This window comes from Drosophila melanogaster, chromosome 3R (assembly GCF_000001215.4).
Source record: "Drosophila melanogaster chromosome 3R".
Classification (NCBI taxonomy): Eukaryota; Metazoa; Arthropoda; class Insecta; order Diptera; family Drosophilidae; genus Drosophila; species Drosophila melanogaster.
Window position 1 is genome coordinate 23882666 of NT_033777.3, and position 17640 is coordinate 23900305.

Here is a 17640-nt window from a genome sequence, read left to right on the forward strand (position 1 = left end):
AGCAGCCAATGACCTAACACACACACATCCACACACTGAGACAACACTAACATGTGGGAGAGCAATATCCTCTATCCTTTGTGGCAGAAACAGAGACTAGCACACACTCACTTTCCTGCGGGCGCATTGTGCCGTGGAAGCTCGAACTAAGCCAACTGGCAGACAAAGGATGTGACTCCTCCATCCTTCCTCCGTCCTGTCCACTTGAGGTCCTGGCCCACCAACGTCTTTCACCGGTACGAGCTTAGCCAGGCTCCTCATCTTCGTCTTATTCATCGTCTTCGCACACAAACCGGAAATGCCCGACAAAACCAAAAAATAAGCTGGCGAGTAGAGGAAAGAGGAAAGCCGCAAACAAAGTTCAAAATGCGCTTAAAGGAGCAGTTTCCTACAGTCGGCCTGCATTTAAAGTGCAATGTGCCAGGGAATTAAGGTCAAATCATATACAAAAAGCTCGTCGGCGTCTGGCGAATGGCTAAGGCAACCGAAACAGGAACAGAAACAGCAACAGCAAAGGTCTAAGCCCTCATTCAGCCAACTTGGCTCGCTTTCAGCAGCTTCTATGGTGTGGAAATCAGGAATCTGATCTTTGTGCTCTAAGCTCGACTCATTAATGACACATTAATTATGCATATGCTAGTTATTAATTGACGGGATAAAAACGATCGAATCAGTATACACAAAAGTTTTGAAATATTCTCTATTCTAATATAACACCAACTTACTGTTACTGTTTCACTTTAAGTGGCAAATAAATAATTTTCCCTCTTGAGAAGGTTTTCCCAAAAAGCCTGCACTATTTTAGTTGGCTTTCGGAAACTTTTAGCAGACTTAGAGGCGGTTAAACGAAGTTTAGGACTTTCTGAATATTCCACCTTGCATAAAAGTTTAATCGAATCGCCTGTCTGTCTGTCAACTGAATGTCCCTGTGGTCGTTCACCCTTGACTTCCTCTCCGACGTTTCAGGCGACAATGACAATGGTGGCACTTTTTGTGCCGTTTTTTTTTTTTTTTTTTATTAAGCACTGTTTCATTTTCCCCGCAGGATGTAGCCAAGTTTTTTGCACTGCAGCTGCAGCCCGACGAGGCGCATATCCTGTCTGGACCTGCGGAAAGCGATATCATACGAGCATGCATGTGCAAATGACCCCACCTGCATACTGAAAATAACCCAATCATTTCACTTTAAGCAGAGCTGCAGCCACTTGCAAATCAAAGTTAAATGCGTTCGTTGGGCAATTTTCATTTTCATTTCCACTTTCATATTTTTTCACACCACAGCCCGAAAATTTCATCAGGTCCAATGCAAATTTGTCGTAAATTGTTGTAAATTACTTAAGCCAAGCCAAGCCAAGCCAAGCCACCGGAGCAGCGAGAGAGAAAACTTTCACTTGGCCATTAGGAAAAGAGGGCCGAAACCAGGGGGGTGGTTGGGTGGTTCCTTATGTGGGTCAAACGCCCGAGAGCATCAAACTTGCCTCCCATTTTGGGCAATCTCAAACGGTTCGTGCTTTTGACACTTCGAGTTCAAATGCCAATGCACGCCACGGCAATTTGGCTCCAATCTCAGGCGCTGTCCGAAAGAGATGTGCGCACTGATAAGCGCCGTGAACTTTGAACCCAGAGCCCCCAGCTATCGAAATTCGATCTGCTCGTTTTCCCAATCTACCAAAGTGGATTTTCCTCGAATTAGAAACTTTAAATCTGGGATGTCGTTAAATTTGAGATTTTCCAAACCATCTTACAGATTGCAACGAGTAGTTAATTTGATTTGATATTTTTAAAAGCTCATCCAAGTTAATCAATTTTTTAAAACTATTTTTGAACAGCATCTTACTGCACTGCATGTGCATTAGGGAGTGGTCACTGTACTGCGATTCAGATCGGTCAGCAGTAAATATTACAGCTGAATCGGTTTTCGGTCAGAGCCGTGGGAAAGCGGGGAAGCGGAAAATGGGACGGAGGATGGGACCTCGACGAGGTTGTTGATACCGATGATTCCGGCTCTTTGTGCTCCGAATGAGAAGGAATTCAATGGTAGGAGCACAACGGCAGCGCACTCGTGATTAGTACGAAAAGTTATTTTTATTTTTATTTAGTTTATTTATCCAACCAGCTCATGGAACTGCTGTTGGTTCTGTTTGCATTTTTCGCTTGACATTTTCCGCCAGAGAGCTTATCAGAGCCAGACACACACGAGCAAATACCGTCCTAATTAAGTTCCCCTCTTTAGATTTTCAGTCCCAGATCCAGGTCACGTGTATTTACTTGTCTGATTAATTTCTTCTTTTTTTCACTTTTTGTAGCTGCTGCTAATCAGAGATTTTTCTGCTCCTTATCAGTGCACGCTGCATTTGAAACAAAAGTGAAATGATAAGCAAGGGCAAATGCAAAATGCAGCAGCAGAAAAGCTGAGACAGGTTTAATGCCAACTTAGAATGTAACTCAAACTGCCAGAGTTTGCTCGTAAGTCTAGAATGACCAAAAAAAAGGTAGACTGTGAAAGGGGGATAGAACCATTAGACAGTCTGAAATGTTAATCCTCGTTTATTAAGCTTTCAGCTAAAGAACTGTCAAGGCGAGCATGAAATTCTGAGGCGGATGCTAACAATTTCCAATTCAAATAGCACTGACACTCTAAGCTTCTCTACATTTGGAACTCCCCTGAAATTAAACTGTGTCACATTTCATTCATTTAATTGAGTTGAAATAGGGAAACTCCCATTTCTAAAATTGGCATTTCTTCGTTTGCATGATAAAGGCGTTGTAAATTATCAGCTTCATAAGCTCAGCAGCTGTCGCCCTGATAAGAATATTTATTTCGTCGGCTTTAAAGTACATAGGAGTTAAACAAAAAATGGGTTCAAATCGCTGCGAGATATAGAAACCACAAAAATTTCAGTTTGAAGACATTTGCATACTGGAGAAAAATATCCAGTATCTTTGGATGTTCGTTAAAGTCTTTAAAATGTTTTAATGAAACAAAAATGCCTACATAGTTGGTTTATTTTGTACCTCAAAGTGAGAATCTCTCAACCCTTGTCCGCAAAGTAATTCCGGCGTTATTCACTGGAGTCATGGGCATGAATAATATCAGTTAATTATGTTTGTACGAGCGTTTGTGTATATGAATCAGCCAGAAATGGTGTGTCGTATGGAGTGGTAATTTCATAAATAAATTAGCACTTAACAAATGAGCAACATAAGCAAAATGTTGCTAAGCGCAACAGCAACAGGCGGTGGTAAAATTGCAGTTTGGTGGTCTGGCAAAAAGGGGAGTGGGGGAAAACAACAAGGAAGTCCGTAAAACAAAGCCAAGCTCAATGGAAAAACGGGGCAATGGCAGCCGCCAGACAAGAGCAAGCAACAACAACTACATACACACTACAACAGCCTGCAGAATGACGGAATTAAATTTTAATTTTAATCGCCAAAAAAGAACAAACAGATGGATGAATGAAAGAAAGAGATGGACAGAAATACAAGGAAGCGACTTATTCCATACAAACCATATGTACATTGCTACATACATACACACACCAATGAACATACATAATGGGGATCGGCGTGCAGACAAATAAATTTCCAAGCATAAGGCAAACGGCCGCCTTGCAGCCACTGAAAGCTGAAAATGCAAGCGCACAGCGGTGGCCAAGATAGTAGGCCACAAATTAGGCCTATCACATTGTAATGATAAGATGATAAAGAGAATACAAAATAAACCATCGGAATTCATAATTGTTATATCCTGTTTTTACCTAAATAGCTAGAAATTTGTTGACTCGTGAGAAATATAGATAACAAGTTTTTTAAAAAATAATTTTATTAAACTGTGAGCTGACTCTATATTTCTACCCGCGTCTGTGCAAGCGTCGTGGAATTTAATAAACACCGATCCGAACAAAACAGAACAGAACAGACACGGCCATATGCATGAAGGCTGTGTGGATTTGTACATAAATCCCTGCGAGACGATCACCAGAGCCACAACAACAAGTACAACAACAACCAAGGAACCCGAATAGCCACAGAGGAACAACAATAACAAAAACAACAACATGGGGAACAGGTCGCGGACTCAGGTAAACGGCAGGAAGTGTGCGAGTGCGAGCGAGACAGCATCGATAAGACCCACTGCCGCTGTGATAAAATATATCGATAAAAGGGGCAAGCAGGTAGTGTAGTTGGAAAAAGGCCTGAAAATTCTGGAAAAGCAGCCAAGGGGCGGGGGTTATGATGCTGAGGGGGCGCGACAACGAAAACATCAAACCAAAAATCTAGAAAAACTGAATAACAACAACAAGACCCTAACAACTGTAAAAAATGCAGCAAGAAGAACCTGCTTGGAGAACAACAACAACAACAACATCAGCGAAAGACAGAGAAGGAAACAAGAACACGAAAAACAACGCGACAAAGTAATGGAAAACGAGAGGAGAAGTTAAGTGCGAAAAGCCGAATTCTCTGCACCCTGTCAGTAATATATGTGTGTAGGTTAATTTTATATTATTTTATTTTTATTAGACCGTAATTTATTAAACAACGTGGAAATATATTAATATCTCTGAAATTTATATACAGCACTACAAAGAGCCACATTAATTCTTAGCAACCCAAGTAAGGGTATACAAATTGTTAGATACAAAGTCTATAATTAAGCAAGCGAGAGCGAGAAGCCCAAAGAAGTGGGAGCGAGAGAAAGAGAGCGCGGGCAAGAGAATGCAACGTATGCAGTTATTTATGTAGGCGCTGCCATGTTTTTTGTTTTTGCTATTTTGGGGGCCCCCAGATGAAAAGTCTGAAAATCGTGTAGAAAATCAAATTGCAAAGCCAAACTCCACTTGGACATTATATTGTCGTCGTTGTTCGTGGTTGTTGTTGTTGTTGCTGCTGCCGCTGCAGTCGTGACGTCAGGGCGCATGCGTTAAACCGAATGCCGCTTTTCTATTTTGCTGTCATCTCAACGATGTTATGGCGCTGTATCCTTTCAGTTTGAAGTTGAAGGGTATTCCCATTCCGTCGCCGTGTTGGCAACACTACTTTTTTGTTATTTTTTATTTTCATTGAGAGCTTTTCACTCAAGTTTTCATTTCCCTAAACACTTTGAACTTGATGGTGGGGAATAGAAAGCAGTTATCGGTAACTAGTCATCATCTGTTAACCCAACTGGAAAAAGGGTATCCCAGGAATTGAATTAAGTGGGCTAAAGATTTTCATACCCTTTATAGAGACAAACTATAGCTAAGCGCTTTCTATAAAACACAAAACAGACATCTTTAAAAACTCTTTTGCATAGTTAACTTTGATGTGTGTAATGTGGTATTGAACTTATGACAATCCCACTTAATCAAAAAACTTATTTCATTAAAACAAGCAAAAGAAAAGTACAACTGATAAAAACATTAAACTTCAAACAGTAATTAAATTACACTAATCAAACGAAGAGCGATTATACATGGAAATCAATCACTTTTTATGGTTATACGTTAAATCTCAAGAGGCCTGATTTAAACGTTATATTGAACTTACTAATTTTCCGACTGCAACTTACAGTTCTTAATAGGCGAATGAATAATTTTATAGAAGGGTACTAAAGATCCGGTTTTGAAAACACGCCTACTGTATGCGTTGTTTTTTACAATTTATTTTTGTTTGGGGAAAAACGCACACGAAATTTATGCGGCGTTGCGTTCTGGAGTTCTGAGTTTTCAGTGCTGAAGCAGGAAGATTTCGGTGGTGCGGTGGTGGGTGATGGAAATGCACCCTGAAGGGGGTGTTTTTCCCAGCTTGGGGGTAGGTTGTTGTTGGAGCCGCTGTTCGGTGGGAAAACATGAAGTTGGGGGAAAGAAAGCAAGGCAGTGACAAAATGCGCACACAAATAGAAACAGCTATCTTGCATTGCGACGTAGTAGCGATTAACAAAACCGAAAAGAAAAAAACAGAAACCTCTCACAAGGAAAACAATTATAAATTGCGTTATAATTTGTGCGATATGGATGCGGTGAGAATGTGAAATTGTTTATCAGACTTTTGGGGTTCAATAGACCCGACCAGACGCGGCGAATGCAACGCAAATCCCCATTCTAAATACGAAGTACAGGAAACTTCGGCTAGAGAAAAGAAATCCAAATGAATTTTACGAAGATTGTACTTGAACTTACAGTTAATCGTAATCTATATTCACTTTCCAAAAAACCCATTCTAAGCAATAGCTCTGGTGTTTATTTATGGATCTGCTTTATGGAGCGTTGACTGTAGAACCCTGCCTGTGACGAACATAGACGCTAATTGGTCTGTCGAAATGGGTTAACGACATTGCTTGATATCGGAGAATACATAGGCTTGACTGATAAAACTGAAATGCATTTACGATTATTGGACGATTACTTACCGTTTCACCATTTTGTTGGTTACCCCCGAGTTGTTTTCCTGCTGAGTGCCAATATCAACGGATCTGTTATAATCCAGTTTTGATGTAAAGATTTTAATGCGACGGAAATTAATTTTGCCGATCTTTTAGTCAAACCTTTAAATAATCGATACGGATATTATGGATTAATTTTAATTGCTATTCAACGCAACTTTTACTTCCTAGAAGGCGAGAAGTATTTTTTTAAAGTGATGGAGACGCAGCAGGAGTCCAATTGGAAACATACAAAACTAGAAGGGAAGGGGGTACATAAATTTATTTATATTTCACAGGGCGCTGCTCAATTTGTTTCCAATTTTTCTGCTGCTGCGACGCCAACGCAAGGTTTTATTTTCAATTTTTTTTTTTCTTTTCTCGTTGACTGCACGAAAAATTGATCCGCTTTCGCCGTAATTATATTCACGTTTCTGCAGTGGAAAACGGCGGAGATTAGCACGCAATATAAATGCACTTTAGATTTTTCCCTTGCCCACTTCTCGCCTCCCCAACCACCGCTAGCTCCGCTTTTCCGCTTTTCCACTTTCTTTGCGGCGCTTAGTCACTTCGCAGCACACACTAGGCACACTCTTCAAAATCACACTTCGTTTTGCATTTTTACCTCTCGAATGCGATTTATTCAGCAATCTGCTTGGGATATTATTGATATTGCTTTCGCACTGGCTCATCCGCACAAAGAATCTAAGGGATTTTCTTATGTTATTTTCCGATACACATAAACAAAGCTCGCGGCGTTTGGCTTTTCCGCATCTCGCGCGCGTTTTCGATTTAAAATCGCCTCGACTTCGATCGCCTGGCAGTTTCGATTCGCGGGCTTCTCTTAAAGTGAAGGCAGTGCCTGCCGTTCCTGTTATTGTTTTGTTGTTAATTGTCAGCGATTAAACGGCGTAGACAACAACAAATAACGATGCGTGGTTATGCGGGCGGTGGTTTTTGTTCGTTGGAGCAAGTGTGACTGCAGGTCGCGAGGCTAGCGAGCCCACTCGAAATGGCTACACCAAAAAGTGTGACTAAAAAATACCAAAATAACATATCACTGCTATCTAGCGAGGTCACTCACCATTAGCTGACTAACAGAGCTCTGTAAAGTGCTCAAACTAAATGAACTACAATTATTAGCAAATAATAAATAAATGTTTTCACACGTACACATATTTTGCATTACTATTTGGTAATGGCATTAAAGAACCCTTTTGTGCCCTACAGATTTTTGTAACGCAATTATTTGCATACCCACCTCATGTTTCCAAGAACTCCCTTTTTTTTAACGGAATACATAACAAACATACTCGACTCGGTGAACTGTGAATTAACAGTGTATTTCTTGCAATGCCTGCTGCATCGCACGGTCGGTTTTCGTTTTCCAACCCAGCTTATCGCCTACGAATCTTACAGCTATTTGTAATGGTTATAATGGTGTGTTTTGTGGGGTTACATGGTGTGTTTAGTGGGGTTACATTGGGTGTTCAGATCGGGTCGGTGGTGTTCAGAACTCGCCGCTCTTGCCGTCGCAGGCCACGATCTTCACCTTGTCCACCTTGACGATCTCGTGCACTTCGCGGAACTCCACATCGTTAAGCATGAGAGTCCAGACATTGTCGCAGAAGCGGTAGGTGTTTAGTTTTCCAGCCTTGAAGGTGACGCGGGCCTTGACCCGCTGGTTTAGGGCATTGTTGATGCTCTTGTCGAATTGCAGCAGAACCTTGAAAGCCAGTCCGGGCGTAATCTGGCCGTACTGCAATATGGAAGCCCAAAATTACAATGCGTTTCACTTCGCCAGCGCGAACTCACCTGAATCAGCTCGTCGAGGCTCTCCTGCAGGGTGTTGCCGAGCGTGGTGTTGCGGTACAGTTGATACGACATAGTGGCTGCCTTAATTCCGACGGAACAGCTTTTTCTTCTGCGACTTTTCTACGAACCTGTCAAGTCAAGCAAAAATTTTTAATGCGAAGCAACAGATTAGTGTTGGTTAGCACGCGATAGCGTGACACTTTGGAACACTTCTGTTATAGGGCTGCCAGATTGCAAGACGACTGGTCACCTTAGCTCTGCGTAGTTGCAATGTCAACCGAGAGGTGGCACCTTGGTGCTTGACTGTTTTATTTTGAATTTAAAAACAATAGAAAATGGTATAGTCGAGTTCCCCGACTATCAGATACCCGTTACTCAGCTAGTGGGAATGCCAAAGGGAACATTTCATCATTTTTCTGGGATATCGATAGATACTGGGGAATAAAATAGTCGTGACCGTTTTGGGCGTATTGTAGCAAAAGGAGGCGCGTGGCTAGTGTTTTTTTTTGCACGAAGAAAAATCTAAGCATTTTTCAAAAGTGTGGGCGTGGCAAAATGAGATCAATACAGACGGACATGGCCAGATCGACTCGGCTATTGATCCTGATCAAAAATGTATAGACAAATGTATATGATCGCAATCGCTTCCTTCTGCCTGTTCCATACTTTTCAACGCATCTAGTAATACAGGTATAATTAAACTATGAGAATGTCGGTAGCTCGTAATTAGAATCATATTTTAGGCTAATAACAATTCTTTATGAATAATAATTATAATAATTTGCATTTTCATTTTTTTTCATTTCCGTGGTAGAATTCTACACACTTTAATCGCTATCATAAGTTTGGTCATCCAGCGGCTCCGTACCAGGTGAAAATTCTTGTACATCCTGGGGCTCCATTTTGTACACTCGCTGTTCTTGCACAAACAGGGACTCCGTTTTAATAATAAATGGCTTTGGAACCCATCCTTTGAAATTCTTATTAGCGTTTTCTTGTTTAATGAGCAGGTTTTGTGAGTCACGAAAATCTTGTTCCCTGCTGGCCACCAGTTGACGCCCCTTTTCCTTGGCCGTGGCAATTAACTCCCTGTACTTGGGCAGCCTTTTCTCAAAGATCTCATTGGTTTTCTTCACCGAAACCTTGACCAATCCATCTTCCGGAAAGCAACGCAATGCGTTCTGGAACATCTTTCGTACAGAGCTCACGAATCCATCAAAGCTCTCAAAGTTATCGGAGTCCAAGCGCTCCTGTAGTATCTTCCAATCGAGTTTCTCTTCGCGATCGTGGTCGTAGTCCGGATTCTGGGAGTACCTTCGCCAGTAGTCAGCCTGATTAAATGCCCATGTAACCTGCTTGCGCTTTCGCTTTACCATCGACTTCAGAAGATGATCTGAGTGGCTTTTTTCAATCATTCGGTCGAGAGACTTGTAGCAGATGATAATGGGTGGATTGGGAGCCGGAGGAGGCGATGAAGCTGGAGATTCAACTGGTGCTGGGGTTGGCCAAGGCAAAGTCATGGGTTCCATTGGAGGGGACGGTAAGGGTGCTGCCAAGGAATCCAAGGGACGATAGGAAATTGGCTCTGAGGGCGGTGGATCCATTGCTTCATTTGTCTCCCAATTATTCTTGAATATCGGATTCATCATTGATGACATTGGATGCATAGATTGCATGGGATTCACCAAGGAATCGGGCATAAAAGATGGGATCAAGCTGGGACCCACGAAATTTCGGAATGAAGGATTAAATGACGACACCCCGCCAGGCATCGGTGGGGGACAGAGCCATGAGGAACTACTCGAGAGCCACTGTCTAGAATAATTGTTAGATGCTCGAGGTGCTGAGAACGAAGTCGAGGCTTGATCCAATGATTCAGTAGCCTTTCTCTTGCGCTTTTCCGACTTCGGCTTTAGTTCCACCTCCGTGCTCAAATCAATGGACTCCATTCGCATGTAAAAGGCCTCCATTAGAAGCTTCCCTGCCTGATAAACCGGTGAGCCCTCCAAATTGTACAACAAGCAGTTATCGAATATCAGCTTGAAATCCTCCAGAGCCTCGCTCGCCTGCCAGTAGTATTTGTTGTGCAGTCGCTTCCTAATTGTACTCAAGTCCATCGGATGCTTGACCACCGCATGGTAGTCGGGCACACCCAGGCTCACAGAATCGACGGGATGGCGAAAGTGATACGAGAAGCGATTGCGCCATAAGCAATTCAGCACGGACTTGAGCTCTTCTAGGATGTTTGTCCTTCGCCCAGGACGATTCGGTGGCGGAATCACCGGCGGTTGCACGATGCCATTCACCGGCTGCAGATACGGCTCATTGCGCGGCGGAGGCTGGTTGCTATTCGACTGCAGTTCATTCATTGCTGGTTTGTAAGGTCACCCAACTCCTAATATTAGCCTAAAGCAGTTTTTTTTTTTTTTGGTATTTAGGAAGAATGTGAACTATTTCAAATGCTTACTTTTTGAACAACTCAAAATTCACAGCTCCTTTCGGCTCGGAATACAGAACTTTACTGAACTTCTTTTCGTCAAACACTAATAATTACCTCTTGACACTAGAGTCTATGGTGATGTGATTTACATTTATTGTATGTAAGTCTCCGTTGGGAGTAGTAGAAAATAAAAAATGACCAGACGGATTTTGTCACTGACTTTTTTGTGCTACGTTGGGTCTGTCAAAATTTGTGACATTCACAGTGAGCTTACATTCGATAGCTAGCAATCGTCTAGTATGAGTGATAATACTCCTTTCTAAGGTGCAACTTCAGGGACCTTGGTAGTTGTTGCCACCGCAGATATGCCAAAAAAAAGTTTCCCATGGTTGCTCGGCTGGATCATCACAGCTCTAGTGGGAATCAAACGAAGTGGTTTTGTGGTGGCACCTTGATAAGTTATCAGGTGGTTTTAACGGCTACTCACTGCTTCTACTCAGATGTGTAAGTACAACCAAAGACACTAGAATAATTCTATTCTATTATTCTAGTGTCTTTGGTACAACTTACCAACTTACAAGTTACGGTTGGATGCAAACGAGGATGTGCCGGAAGGCTATAAGGCGGAGTCCCAGTTGTGTGTTGGATCTCCGGACCATAAGGACACATGCAATGGTGACTCGGGAGGTCCTCTGCTGGTTCGTCACATCGGGATCGGATGCTAGTATCAAGTCATGGGAATAACTTCAGTGGGAATCGCGTGTGGAACTCCGAACATTCCCAGTTTGTATACAAGGGTGTATTTCTTTAGAGATTGGGTCAAGCGGGCCATGAATCAAAGAGTTATCTTGTTTTTTAAATTTTTATTTGCTCCGTGTGTTTCCGCTAAGTGTGATTTCATTTTTGTTTTACAATTATAATTTTACAATAGTTTCAACTAAATAAATAATAACAATTTATAAATATAATTTTTTTCCACCCTTCCTAATTTTCTCATGATTTTTACCTTTTTGTGTTTGACATAAATAATTTGTTCTTCTAGAGTTTAAAAAACAATTTGTGCAATCACAATAAATGAAAATCAGTAGCTGTTTTTGATTTGATATCATTTGCTTGACAAGGCAAATGTAATTGTTGTGGATGTTCTTTAAACTTAGTGGCTAAGTATCAGCTTAGGTTACCTATTTATACAAATAATCGGTAGGTCTATAAATTGCAACGAAAACAAAACCTATAAAAACCAAGGATCTATATGCAATAAATAAATACTTAATACGAAACATCTTGGTAGCTTTTGGTGCTTACTATATACAAAACAACGCAAATTTGCGCCGAGGCGCTGTCTATGAAGCCAAAAACCTATCGCTAATTGTTAGAACTGCTCTTTGTAACTTGATTTTCATTAACATCATCTTGCTGTTTTATTGTCTATTTCGAAAGTGTGGCGCGCGCCGCCCAGCGACGCAACTAAGCGGGGAGTCTGTCAAAGAATACAAAACAACAAACTCCAAAGCTGAGGCCTGACACCTAACACTAAACTCTATACTCGTATCGTCACATATGTATGGATAACTCTATATATATGGCCTGGCGGTATGTATCCTCCTGCTGCCCACTACTTATGCCCGATAACGAGGGTGTAGCTGGCTGTGCTCACTGTCGACGATAACGTCGACAGCGCTGGTCATTTGGCCAGCTTCAGGATCTCGGAACGGGCCGATGTTGTCGCTGTCCCGGTTCCAGTTGAAGCTGCTGCAGCTCCAGCTGCTGCTATCGTCCCAATGTTGCCTGTGCCCGTTGTGGCCACCGGTGGAGCCGGAGCAATGCGTATGGGCTTGGCTCGCTGCTGATTGAAGAGGCCACTCAATGTGGCCGCCGTACTGGTGGTCAGCACCATGCTGGCCCCACTTGTGTTGGCCTGGCGCTTGCTCCGCGCGAGTCCATTTATTTTGTTGTTCGTTGAAGAGGGCGATTGCTGCTGCTGTTGCTGCTGCTGCTGCTGCTGATACTGCTGTTGTCCGCCAATTACAGCTGGTCCTGCTGATGCGGGAACAGCAGAGATGGTTGCGGATGACGAGGATGTGGCTGCGGGTGTCGAGGAGGCTGAAATGTTATCCAACTCAGTCATTGCTTCTTGTATGGCCCGCTCGAGCTGCGAGTTCAGTTTGCGGCTCCTTTGTGGTCGCATGGTGAGTGTGTATATGTGGTTGAGTTTTTGGTTGGTTTCAGGTTGGGTTCGGATTTGGGTTTTTCATTTTCGAGTGGGGTTGTTGTTGGTCATGACGATGATGATGATTATGCATACACACACAGAGTTATACACGTTGGGGTTGGCGGGGCATGGTTTAATTTTTGGATTTGGTTCAGCGCATTTAAAAAAAAAGAAACAAGAATATTAATTAGCAAATTAAAAGTCAAATTGTAAACAATGATTAAACTAATTAATAATGCATTTAAATGCCGATTTATCGCTTAATTGCATAGTTAATAATATAAAGTGTCCAATTTTCTAAATATATGTAGCTACGGTTGTAAGGCTTAATAAAGACTGCAAAAAATAAACTAAAAAGTTATCTAGAAGAAATGAAAATATTTTGTATACAAAAATAAACAAAACAAAAATTGTAACGTTTGCTTTCATACAATATGCAAGAATAAACTACAAAGTTAAGATAAATACGCATTACTTCAAGATAGGAAAATTTTATAAATTTAAATTCAACAAATATTTTTCAAAATCGTACAAAAACTAACTACAGAGCTGGTCTGGAGTTCACCTAAAGCCGAAGGTTTCCTGAAATGCTGCCTGTTTTAAATATGAACTTGAATAAATATTTTCCCCTCCTGATCTCTTCCAGAAATTCCCACCCTTAGTCGATGCTCACTTTCTCGTATCCTTCTGGGCCTTGTGATGTGCTTCCAGACCCTCGGAGAGACTCTGCAATGAGTTGACCGGAATTAGCTCGGAGGTCGAACGACCGCCGCCGCCGAACCACTGAACCCAGACGTGGTCGAATTGCTGCGACGGCGTGCACACTCCGTCTGGCATCTTGACAATCTTTCCGGGCCAGGCGGGATGGCCCCGAGCTGGACCCCATATCAGTTCCCCAATGGCAAAGGATCGTGGTGGCAGCGGGAAACTTTTATCAGACGCCGAGGGCGCCGCACGCGCTGCCCCTCGTTGCGGTCGGCGCGAACGTTTCGTGGGCGTCCTGACCGTCGTCTTCTCGACTGTTGGTTGAGCGGTTGGAACTGATGAAAGCAGCTGCGTTGTGGTGGGCGACTCTACGAAAGGCACACACACACACTCATAGAAACTAGGACTACGAATTTGGTTACTCGGGGGCAATGGTGATCCCAGCACCCAGCGAAGTACAGACGAAGGGTAGAGATTCTAAACTAAACAAAGGTGCAGGTACATGTGCTGTAGGTGGTGCAGGCGATCATGCAGTCGCCAAACGGGTGGTGTTGTGTTGGTGGGTTAGCGTGTGGATGCAATTAGTGCTGGTCAGCGATGGGTCCTTACCCTGATAGTCAAAGTTAACTACTTTGTGGCTATGAAGGAAGGTGTTTGGATGGCTATTGGAGATGTTTGGGATGTGATGGTGCACGGCCTGCTGGCGGTGCATAAGCTGGCGTTGACCAGCCAGAGCAGTTGTGGTTAGTGGTGCCGACGATGACGATGTTATAGACATGGATGCAGATGTGGAGTTTGTGTTAGATGTCGCCAGGCGCATACCTTGTCCCTGCATCAGGCTAATTCCGTTCTCCGCCGACGTCTGTGAGGTGATGTGGATGCGTCTGATCTTTGGCTCCGAATGCTTGTAGATCCCACTGGGCTGGGTAAACACATTGTTCTTACAAATGCCTAGTTGTTAAACAGAATTGGTTAATATTAACAGGATTCTTCTTGAAGAAGATGCACTTACTCCTCTCACAGTCCGTTGAAGAGGGCGACTGCCGACTCTCAGTACTTTGGGGAGAGACAGCTGCATCCGGCTCCGAACTGGATACACATTGTACCTACCAAAGTAAAAGCGGTTAGAAGAAATCAATATGAGAAACATATTCAAAAAAACTCACCATATCGCTACCGCTGCTGCGATGGCTGGAAGGCCGCTCCGGACTTCGTGGACTACAGGTAGTTGTGTCCGGCGGACTGGCGGCCGTTCCCTGGCGACTCATCACCGTCTCTGTCATGTAGGTGGCCTGTGCTGGCTGCAAACTGATCTGCGTGGGCTGCGGGGCTGGCTGTTGTTGGATCTGTATAGTTGTTGTCGTGGGACTAGCCTGCACAAAGGATGCACCTCCCTGCTGACCGGTTGGCATGACCAGACCCATGGGCGTGGAGTAGATCTGACCGATGGGACTCAACTGGCCATTGGCACCCACTAAGTACTGTTGGCCTCCGGCACTCGGGGATATGAAAGAGGGTTTGTTCTGTGGCGATGGCGTTCTCAACATCACGGGACCCTGCGGTGTCATCAAGCTTGTTGCGGGCATATTTTGGATCTGTAACAGTGTGGCATCTGGTCCCATTACCAACCCGGCCGGCATGAGAAGCTGCTGTCCAATGAGATTAACCTGTTGCAAGATTTGCCCATTCTGGAGCAGAAGCTGCTGCGTCTGTGGTTGCTGAGGGGGATTAGGTTTGTTTACCACAATTCCCTGAATACCAGGACTCAATTGGAATTGTTGCTGGAATTGAGGAGCAGCAGCCGCCGCTGCAGCTGCCTGCTGGTGAAGCAGAGCTGGTGCCTGGTTTGGGATGCTGGGCGAGATCTGAGGCGAAATGATTTTGGCGGGCGATCCACTTGGCGGCGGTGTATGGCATACAGAACTTTTGCGCTTCCGCGCTCTCCTCTTGGTGTCCGGCGAGCTGATGATAAGTGTTTGCGCCGGCGGCGGTTGCGGCATCGCCAGGATCTGTTCTGCCTGCTGTGGCGACTGCGTTTGCGGCTGCTGCTGGACGATGTAACCTCCATTGGGCAGTGTGTTGAGCAGCACCGTTTGCGGCTGGTTTCCTGATCCTCCTGAAGTCGCTTGATTAATCTGTCCAGCCTGCGAGGTGATGATCTGGTGGTGCAACAACTTGGCTCCACCGGAGTTTAGGATCACAGTACTGCTGCTACTGCTGGAGCTTGCCGCCGCCACCGGAGAGGGCTGGCTGACGATATAACCACCACCCGGTTGAGGATGCAACTCCGCCGGCTGCTGTTGCTGGATGATGACACCTTGTCCGGGCTGACCTGGGCGATGATGTTGCGTTGTCTGCTTGCTGGGCGTCGGTATGACCAGTAGTTGTCCCGAAGAAGTCATTATCAATTGTCCACCACCACCTGCTCCGTTCATGGCATTCGCCATGGATTGCAACTGCGCCACAGTGGGATTCGAGTTGTTTAACGTGGTGGCCACAGGACGCCCTGTAATCGTACTCGTTCCCGCCGTGGAGGTCACTATGCTCCTGGTCATCGTGGCCATCGCAGCACTGCTGCTAGCCACTGGCAATCGTTGGCCGGGAATTATCTGAGCCTGCTGCTGCCGCATAACACGTACATGTGCGGGCACAGTGACGGGCGTTTGAGCGGAAAGATTGGCCTGGAGATGCGGGCGCATCTGCAGCAACTGCGGCTGCATTGGGACTTGCGTTTGGGGTTTGGGTGAAGCTGAAGGCGTGCTCTTTGCAGAGTCAACCGAATCCGTGGGCGACGACAGACTCTGACGCGGACTCTCGTGACTGGTGGATATGGCTCCCACCTGCTCGGGTCGTTTCTCTAGCGTCTCGGCTGCACTACTCGATACTGGAGACTCCTGTGGAGGTGGCACCAGTGTTACGCAAGTGACCTGTGGTTTCTGTGGTCGTGCAAAGGCAGCAGCATCCACTTGCAGTGCTCGTGTTCCATTTGTTGGTTGAGAATTGGTGGCAGGTGCTGGATCAGTTTCCCATTTTCCAAAGAGCGACAGGCGTCGGATCTTTTGGCGCTGCAACTGCTGCTGTTGCTGTAGTTGTTGTTGCTGCTGCTGCTGTTGCTGCTGGGAGCTGTGAACAATGGGTTCCTGTGGCAGAGCTCTCGCAGTGGATGTTCCAGCCGCCGTTTTCGTTGCATCCAAACCGACTCCAAGACTGTTATGCAACAGTGCTGTTTGCTGTTGCAGATAGCCAGCAGGATCGTCCTTAAAGTTTGGATGTTGCTGTAGCGGCTGCTGCTGTTGGATGACTGTGTTGGCTCCGCCGACAGCCAAAGGCGGCGTGCATGGTGGCCCAAGAACGGAGGCTGGTTGCTTTATCACATGGCCCCCAGTTGGACGCTTGGGATGGACGCCAACTGGAACTCCGCCTAATGCTAATGCTTGACTAGTTGGCATCCCATTTGGATGCTGAGGCGGGGGCGTTGGAGCTGGCGTGGGCGTGGTCGCCGTCCGGTTTGTGGCAGGTAATTTGTTATTGCCGTATTTGTGGCAATCAGCGTCTGCAAATGTAGCAACAAATTGAAAAGGCAAAGTCAGTGAAAGGTCAAGACATCCTTGGTTTGTATATGCAAAGCGCGTCGTGTCCTTAAAGTGCCCGCAACGTGTCCACCCGCCCAAGCGAAACACCACCCACAAAAGGTCCTCTAAACTGCGAGTTTGCTGGTGGGGGCTTCAGTGGAATCCTCAAATCAGAACACACAAACGTGCGGCAAGTGTCTCAAACGAAAAATTGGTTTAGGTGGGGCATCATCAGTGGCTGCCTCTTTTTTTGTACCAAGCGAAAGCATATAATGGCAGACTTATAATTAAAAAGCTTTACCCCCAAAAAAAAAGGGATGCATCCCTTAAAAAATAAAAATAAATACGCACATTGCGAACAAAGCTGGCCACAGAGAATTTAAATTCATTTACCCAGGGCAAAGATTCGCAAATTCTTGCCACACCCACACAGACCGCAGTCTGACCAACTTTTGCACCACCACCAAAGCGCCACCTTCTGGTGATATCCCCC

At 44.6% G+C, this 17640-nt stretch overlaps 4 protein-coding genes and 1 pseudogene across 12 annotated transcripts in view, besides 1 other annotated feature; 1 reads left to right on the forward strand and 4 right to left on the reverse strand.

Annotated features, from left to right (window-relative positions):
* Positions 1–7387, reverse strand: part of Pli (Pellino) — a 29891-nt gene extending 22504 nt beyond the window's left edge. The window contains exons 1-2 of one of the 2 annotated variants that reach the window (NM_001104420.3): positions 7029–7387; positions 6392–6454 (exon numbers count right to left, since the gene is read on the reverse strand). In NM_001104420.3, the coding sequence (NP_001097890.1) occupies positions 6392–6402 (11 nt within the window). In that variant the 5' untranslated portion in view covers positions 6403–6454; positions 7029–7387. Of the gene's footprint in view, positions 1–6391; positions 6527–7028 lie in introns of both variants that reach the window. The other variant, NM_079742.4, reaches the window with a different exon arrangement.
* A 335-nt stretch (positions 7388–7722) lies between these two features.
* Positions 7723–8395, reverse strand: TfIIA-S (Transcription-factor-IIA-S). Its single transcript, NM_079743.4, has 2 exons — positions 8219–8395; positions 7723–8162 (listed from the first exon to the last, which is right to left on the reverse strand). The coding sequence occupies exons 1-2, from the start codon at positions 8288–8290 to the stop codon at positions 7914–7916; spliced, it is 321 nt and encodes a 106-aa protein (NP_524467.1). The 5' UTR covers positions 8291–8395; the 3' UTR covers positions 7723–7913.
* A 139-nt stretch (positions 8396–8534) lies between these two features.
* Positions 8535–8913: a mobile genetic element.
* An 18-nt stretch (positions 8914–8931) lies between these two features.
* On the reverse strand, positions 8932–10895 carry tbrd-1 (testis-specifically expressed bromodomain containing protein-1). Of its 2 annotated transcripts, none has more exons than NM_001382023.1 (2): positions 10686–10895; positions 8932–10624 (listed from the first exon to the last, which is right to left on the reverse strand). In NM_001382023.1, the coding sequence occupies exon 2, from the start codon at positions 10585–10587 to the stop codon at positions 9046–9048; it is 1542 nt and encodes a 513-aa protein (NP_001369030.1). In that variant the 5' UTR covers positions 10588–10624; positions 10686–10895; the 3' UTR covers positions 8932–9045. The 2 variants fall into 2 exon arrangements, with proteins under 2 accessions (NP_001369030.1, NP_651190.1); NM_142933.2 differs by having other exon boundaries at positions 10686–10718.
* On the forward strand, positions 10853–11497 carry CR46402 (annotated as a pseudogene).
* An 11-nt stretch (positions 11498–11508) lies between these two features.
* The window catches only part of sba (six-banded), a 28800-nt gene continuing 22668 nt past the window's right edge, over positions 11509–17640 (reverse strand). For 3 of the 7 annotated variants that reach the window (NM_176549.3, NM_001104423.2, NM_001275959.1), the window contains 5 exons: positions 14742–17128; positions 14588–14681; positions 14398–14526; positions 13544–13943; positions 11509–12832 (listed from right to left, as the gene is read on the reverse strand). In NM_176549.3, the coding sequence (NP_788726.2) occupies positions 12343–12832; positions 13544–13943; positions 14398–14526; positions 14588–14681; positions 14742–17128 (3500 nt within the window). In that variant the 3' untranslated portion in view covers positions 11509–12342. Of the gene's footprint in view, positions 12833–13543; positions 14527–14587; positions 14682–14741; positions 17129–17640 lie in introns of all 7 variants that reach the window. The other 4 variants (NM_170094.4, NM_001260342.2, NM_001275960.1 and 1 more) reach the window with 4 other exon arrangements.

Coding starts and splice junctions, on each gene's coding strand:
- TfIIA-S (NM_079743.4), bottom strand. CDS start 8,290: ATGTCGTATCAACTGTACCGCAACACCACGCTCGGCAACACCCTGCAG. Junction 8,163..8,218: donor GCCTCGACGAGCTGATTCAG/GTGAGTTCGCGC, acceptor TCCATATTGCAG/TACGGCCAGATTACGCCCGG.
- tbrd-1 (NM_001382023.1), bottom strand. CDS start 10,587: ATGAATGAACTGCAGTCGAATAGCAACCAGCCTCCGCCGCGCAATGAG.